The sequence below is a fragment of the Paramacrobiotus metropolitanus genome, unplaced genomic scaffold (assembly GCF_019649055.1).
Source record: "Paramacrobiotus metropolitanus isolate TYO unplaced genomic scaffold, Prichtersi_v1.0 Parri_scaffold0000054, whole genome shotgun sequence".
NCBI classification, from domain to species: Eukaryota; Metazoa; Tardigrada; class Eutardigrada; order Parachela; family Macrobiotidae; genus Paramacrobiotus; species Paramacrobiotus metropolitanus.
Genome location: NW_026570274.1, coordinates 450,442 through 457,411, shown reverse-complemented (window position 1 = coordinate 457,411; position 6,970 = coordinate 450,442). Strand labels below are relative to the sequence as shown.

The 6,970-nt window shown below is 41.0% G+C and overlaps 1 protein-coding gene across 1 annotated transcript; it reads left to right on the top strand.

Moving 5' to 3' along the window:
* The first annotated feature begins 5,166 nt into the window (after positions 1-5,166).
* LOC129592684 (uncharacterized) lies at positions 5,167-6,520 on the top strand. The gene is made up of 3 exons (XM_055488777.1): positions 5,167-5,331; positions 5,454-5,629; positions 5,728-6,520. Exons 1-3 carry the CDS (start codon positions 5,259-5,261, stop codon positions 6,406-6,408), a joined length of 930 nt encoding a protein of 309 aa, XP_055344752.1. The 5' UTR covers positions 5,167-5,258; the 3' UTR covers positions 6,409-6,520.
* Positions 6,521-6,970: the final 450 nt, after the last annotated feature.

Below are 6,970 nucleotides of genomic sequence, written 5' to 3'. Positions count from 1 at the left end.
TGTACTACTGTGTATCTGTTACGTAGATAAATACGCATCGTCACCTTTCTACCTATAAATTACGGTTCCAGAAACGGTCAGGAATGAAGGTGCAGTTAATTCGGCTCGACCATTAAAATTGCTGTCATTATGAATACTTTTTTGACAAACGTAAGCTCTCTGGCCGGGAATTCGACCAAGCCAAATCCACCGAGCCTTATTTGGATTGACCCAACCAGCGTTGTCGTTTGGACAATATGTCTGCTGATTTTGTGTTTTGCCGGAGGCTTAGGAAATTTTATTTTGGCAGCAACTATTTTATTAAAGAAATCATTGCGCATTGGAGCAGGACACCTCATTTCGGCATCACTCTCGGTGATGGCTCTGTTGTGCTCGGTGTCGTTTCCAATGTCCGCCATTTTCATATACGGAAGTCAAATTAATAAGTGGCATGTTCCGCCTGTTGCCTGTATTGCTGACCGACTGATCTTCCAAAGTTTACTGCACGTACGTCAGTAATTTCCTTCAGTTTTATTCAACGTTGACTAGCCAAATTTCTAAGAACTGGACTTTGAGTTTGTGACAAGTATGTCTTAGACTTTTATTTATTGGTTCACCCACCTGTTCTGCATCTACCTGGACGTGGAAACATTGTTAAACACTCGGAGAAAAAATGCGATGTAATTTTAAATTAAAAAATTCTGTGATACAGAATTTTTTAATACAGAATTCTGCAGTTTAAATTCTGTAATGTCCTTTATCGTGCAATTAGGTAAGCACGAATACGGCTAATATCTCAAGGTTTCACAATTTCAGAAAGCTCTTAATGAAAACTAAAATCGACTAATTTTACTGTAAGCATTCCATGATACTAAGGAAACCAATTGTACAGATCCTGAATTGGCTGGACGCCATGATCGCCATCAACCGCTTCGTCGCCCTGTCATTTCCACACCGCTACCATATATTGACAAACATCAAATCCAACAGTTATCAGATGGTCACAGCCATTGTAGCCGGGTGTCTGTTGGCCTTACCTGGCTGCTTCGGCCTAGCTGGTGGATATATAAAAAACGGTTTAGGTGGATGCAGCTACCCGGCATCCGGAAAAATCGGAGACGTTCAACAATCTCTTGGAGTATTCATTCCAATTGCCATAACTATTGTGCTTTACTTCAGTTTATCCCTGAGCCTGCAGATCCGGAAGCGCACCAGTCAGGAGAGACAGGCCGTGGGGTCCTCGAAAGAGCGGGCAGCCACCGCAATCACGAAGATATCGTTTCTCATATTCTTTGTCAACCTGCTGTGCTTTCTGCCTGTCCCGGTTTTCATGGGTATCGCACCGAAAGTCTACTTTGCATCCGTTCCGTTGCAGCTCCTGTCACGGGTGTTGTATCCTGTTGGGTTTCTTTTCATACCGGTATATATAGATCTAGCTAATTTTAAAGAGACTGTAATGCTGATAGTCTGGATATACATATAACTGTGCGGATGAGATTTCTTCTGTAAATTGATCATCATAATGCTACATATTTTATGGGCCACTGGTATGACATTATTTTTGCAGATTTTATTATTCGCTATGAGCAAGGAGTACCGGAGTGGCGTTGCCAGAATGCTTTGTCATGGCAGATTTGGCGCGTCAGTGCAGCCCTCCACAATGGCATCCAGTGCTGCCAAACCTACAGCTTTGAAATCGTTAGGCTGACGTATTAAGGTGATCTTTGCACAAAAAGCCATCCGAATTGATTCACAATTCTACGATAAAATATAAATTTCCACAAAACTGTTTTCGACAAGCACTGTTGCAGCCGTTTGAGAAGCTGCTTTCAGACATGGTTGAAGTTTTAGTGAACGCGTTTGTAATTCGGACATGCCTCACTTATTTGCTTTCACTGCAAAACAGGTAAAAAAGGTTCACCCGTTTTTATTGAAGTTAAGTGGGTTGATGTTTTATGCTTAAAACCTCTTCATAAAGCTTAAAGAACTATTGAAATTTATATTTAGAGTAATTTCCCGGAATTTGCAAAATGAGGTGCCGTTTCACTGCAACATCGGCAGTGGCGAAGAACAATATTCACTACTACGTTTTACGTTAATAAAAGTCACCTAGGGCCAAAAAACACCACTGGACTGAATTGGTTATGATTTGCGGCTTGCCTGACGAGAATACAGGCATTTTTTGGAGCGTGGCACATGGTTAATTACGTAATATTTCTGCAGCCGGTACATAAGTACTGTAATAACAACAGAAAGCAGACGAGAGAAAGATGGAGAATCATCGGTTACTAATTACGATCACATACATCCATCACCTTTAAAAACCTCTAATTAAAACCGTAATGCGCGAAAAGAAACTGAATACAACTCACAGAAACAAGGCGTATCCTTTTTGGTAAACGTGTTCTCGCAAGACATCCACAGGAACTCCCTCACCGGACATGCAGATAATAATAACCGAATCGGAAATTAATTTGAGCATAAAGAATAAGCAGGTTGCGACACTCATAGGCATTCAGATTCAAAATTTTTCGAAGCGCAGTATTTATTTTGCCAAGCAGCCATGACCACCAGAATTCTTAAGGTAAGCGACTGACTGGATATATAAAAAATCACAATGAATGTTTCATCCCTCTACAACAGTGATCTGACCCGCAATTCCACAGGTCCAAAGCCTGGCATCGTGATTTTATTGTTCATTGAGCCAAGGACAGTTTTTGCGTGGACTACCGGTTTGCTTTTACTGTGTTTTGTCGGGGCTGCCGGAAATCTTCTCCTGGTGATCACTATTTTACATAAAAAAAAGCCTTCGAACCGGGGTGGGACTTCTCATTTCGGCATCATTGTTCGTAATGGCTTTAATGTACCTGATACCTTTCTCATTATCAGCCATTTATGTGTACGGCAGCCAGATAAAAAAGTGGGATTTGCCGCCAGCCGCTTGCGTTGCCGAACGATACCTTTTTCAAAGCTTGATACACGTAAGTCCGCACCCAACAGCAAAACGCAGCAAGTTGACAGTAGAAGTTGGTGTTGGTGAAGACAGCGTAAATGTACAGTAGTACATGTTGTAACAATTAGCACCGAAAATTATTATCTGACATCAAGCAAAATTATACCACGTGGCTGAGGTACGGTGACTGATCGACTTTTAAAAGTAGGTTCTTAATTTACTGGATGCCATGGTTGCCATCAATCGTTTCGCTGCCTTGATGTTGCCCCACTGCTACGCATCATTTACCACCAATAAATCCAATAGCTACCAGATAATATTTGCCACCATTTTCGGGTTTTTTCTCGCTTTACCTGGATGCTTCGGATTAGCAGGAGGGTACATCAAAAACTCCCTGGGAGGATGTAGTTATGCGCCTACTGGACCATTTGGAAATGCACAACAATAATAATCACTTGGTGTATTCATTCCCATCGCGGTAACCGTTGTTTCGTACTTTGTCCTGTCTTCTGCGCTGCGAATCAAAAAGCTAGCACAGCAGAATTCGGACATATCCGGCATGTCAACCGAAAGAGCAGCCACCGCCATCACGAAAATGTCCTTCGTCATCTTCTTTGTCAGTCTGCTTTCCTTCCTGCCCATACCGGTAATTCTAGGCGTGGCACCCAAAGTATTCTTTACATCGGTACCACTGCAATTATTCTCACGGGTTTTATTTCCGCTTGGATTTCTTACGGTACCGGTAAGTACATAAAGCATTATGGAATTTTCGTGATTTCCCATTGCGGCGATCAATATGCTTGTTCTCTGTATATATGATTATGAAATGATGGGTTTTACCGTAGGTTTTTCTGTTAATCATGAGTGCAGAATACCGCAGCGCCCTTCACAAATTATTTCGACGGAATTTCCGGACTGGAGTAAATTAGTGGTGTGCTACTAAATAAAACTAAATAAATGCTATTTAATTAGTAAAAGCTTCCCTAAAATTAAATGTGTAGTAAACAGTAAAGTTTTACAAGCAAGATTAGTAAAAGTAAGTAAATATTCAGCTACAATAGTAAATAGTAAGTAAATAGTAAGATTTGGCTTTCGCTAAAAAAAGTTATTTACTAATTCATTTACTAATCGAATTTTTTCGAATAACCAGAAGACTCATTGATGTACTAGGGCAGGTTCATCATTAACGGTGATGCATAGCCTAAAGTTGGTGCCTTAACAGACGGTGGTATGCTGCTCACGTAAACGCAATGTACCGCCGACCCGAAACTGCGGTTACGTAAAGTACTTATAATTATAGGATTTGAAACACTGCAATGCAGCAGCAGCCTGGCAAGCAGATTGTGCAGCATACAGATAGTTGTTCTGTTAGATTCTGCCTTTACACCATAGATTCGCATAAAATACAGTAAGTACATTTTGATTCCTTCATGAAATGCACAAGCGTCCCAAAAATGATAATAACATTAAATTAATAATTAAATTAAATTTATTTAGTATAATTAGTAAGTAATTGGTTGGGAAAAATGGGAATAGTAAGTAATAGTAAGTATTTCAAAAATTTTTGGGTTAATAGTAAGTAAAAGTTTTGGAAGATTAGTAAAATGGTGATAGTAAAATATGCAGGGGGTGAAGTAAAATATGCAATTTAATCTTTTCTTACAGCCGCATGTACGGTATTTTACGACTAGTTGCAGAGTGACGGATAAATGCTATATTATACGTATGCCAGATTTCTTTGATGTGCTTTACAAAGCGATACTAAAATAGACGTACAATACATACAGATGAAGCCACGTTTGAAATTACAGGAAAGCGGTGTTGCATAAGAAATAATATGTACGCAGTTCAAGTTCTGGGGTTGTTTTTTAAATCCTGCTTATATTGTACATTTGAATAGTAATAAAACAACCTATAGTAATTAATAAAACGATTATTTTTTAATCACAATATGAATGCGGCCGTTTGCATCCTGCGGGTCTGCTTGCACTTTGGCGTTTTAACATGTAGCAGGTACTTACTGTTCACATTAGTGTGGAGAATAAACCATGCCATGATGATTAATTTCGGCAGCTAGCCAGAAAGGCAATTAGAAAAACAATCAAAATTAAGGTACGCCGAAATTGATAGGTTGGTTAGCAAAGCTTAATCACGCATTCCCTACGGCTAGTGTGGAATCCGGTGAAACCAAGTGAATGATGAGCATCACACTTTGTCTTCGCAATACAGGTTTCAACAAAAGCTACCAGCTAACATCCGATAAATTTTTTACACTTTTGATCCAACATAGACCGGGAAACAGCAGAACAACCCGCTGCGAATTAGCATGGAAAATAGGGCCTTATTACGATTATTACTCCTGGCAGTCGGTTTACATTTAATATGGAATTTCGCAGCAGGTTTGTCACGAAAAGTCGTATTTGTTGTATTAAAGCAACTAGAGCGGTCTCAACAAGAACGAATCGAAAAAAATTTCAAAGGTAAATGGCTAAGTAGGCAAAAAGTTCGTTTGTCTTTGTAGGGCAAAGTGCTTTGCCTGCATTCGAGGGGCAGCCGGTAAGCGAAGCGGAATGCAACACCTTACCGAGGAACAACTGCTGGAAAGGAATGGCAAATTGCCGCGAATCGTATGCACGGATGACCAAAGTGAATACCAGTGTTAAGGGTCTTGAATGCTACCACAATGCAACAGATCAGGTGGGAAATTCTTTAGCAATCTCGAAGAAAAATTCTATAATTCACAATCGGACCTGGGTAACTAACGAAATTTCGAAACCTTTTGGTATGTTTTACAGGAAGTTTTGGACACAGCCACAAGCATTTCCCGTGCAAACCCAAACCGAGCAGTCAGAGTGTTTTACAGCGAAGTGTTCGATTCTTTCAAACTGTCTCCTGAAACTGTCGATCCCATTAAGAAACAAGTCATTGAGTTGTATCTGATGAACTGTAAAGACCAGTCAACAACATACCGCATTGGCGCACTACCCTTATCGAACCTTTTGTACTTACAAATCTCCAGCTGCAAGGACGGTTTGGTGGTCAAAAAAAGCGACTTTGCGCCCTTCACACATCTGAGAAGCCTGGACTTCTTCCTGACATCCATCGCGTCCATCGAGCCTGATACGTTTAAGAATCTTCCCGAACTAAGGTCGCTCGCGTTGGAGAACCGGCTTGGTGCGAATGCCTTACGGGGAAGTAATGCTTCAGATTCGGATTTAAATGTAGCGGCCGTCCGCAAGATCCATTGTGATTGCGACTACGCCTGGCTGCGCAACTGGCTGGACGCCCATCCTTATCTGCTCAGTGATCGGGACGAAGGTGAACTGTACGTTATCGGCAACCGTCTGAGTAACCGCGTATTCAGATCGACAGCTTTCTATGCCGTTGACTGCGCTTCGCCGACATTGTTTATCGAGCAGGGAGAGTTTAAAGACAGAACCGGTCTCAGATTTTCTGTTAACGCTCATTGCAAATAAGGTCAGAAACTTGGAATATGGTATATTGACCTTACGTGTACTCATACCTGGTACGATTTAACGTTAACAGTTTCTCGTTATCGATACTATTAAACGAAAAATTAATAAAGCTTGAGCTTAAGAGCCATGAGATTAAAAGCAGATTACATACATACGAGGATGCGCGCAGTCGAACCGACAGTAAATTTTTTCAGCGAGACCAACCGACAACCACGCTCACAAGTGGATTATTTTTTCACATAACAGCCACCCGTGGAAGGGACGTATTGTTTGCACTGTATGCGTGATACAGGTGACAGCCATCCGTGGATGGTTGGCAGTCGCTTGCACTATGTGCACGGTTGTCGGTTGGTCTCGCCGAAAAAATTTACTGTCGGTTTGACTGCGTGCATCCTCGTACGGTAATTATTGCGGCTGATTATCCAGATACTGTAGCAGCTGCAAAAGCTCCTTATTAGCCATATGAAGTATACATGCATTTCTGCGCATTAGTCCAGCTGCTGGCGATCAAAATTAAAAAAATTAATTAATTGTCCGGAATGCGTGTGCACGATTGAAAGAA

Excerpts from the sequence above, each read along its gene's own strand:
- LOC129592684 (XM_055488777.1), top strand. The coding sequence starts at position 5,259 with ATGGAAAATAGGGCCTTATTACGATTATTACTCCTGGCAGTCGGTTTA. Across the intron at positions 5,332-5,453 it reads AATATGGAATTTCGCAGCAG|GGCAAAGTGCTTTGCCTGCA; the intron begins GTTTGTCACGAA and ends TTGTCTTTGTAG. Across the intron at positions 5,630-5,727 it reads ACCACAATGCAACAGATCAG|GAAGTTTTGGACACAGCCAC; the intron begins GTGGGAAATTCT and ends TATGTTTTACAG.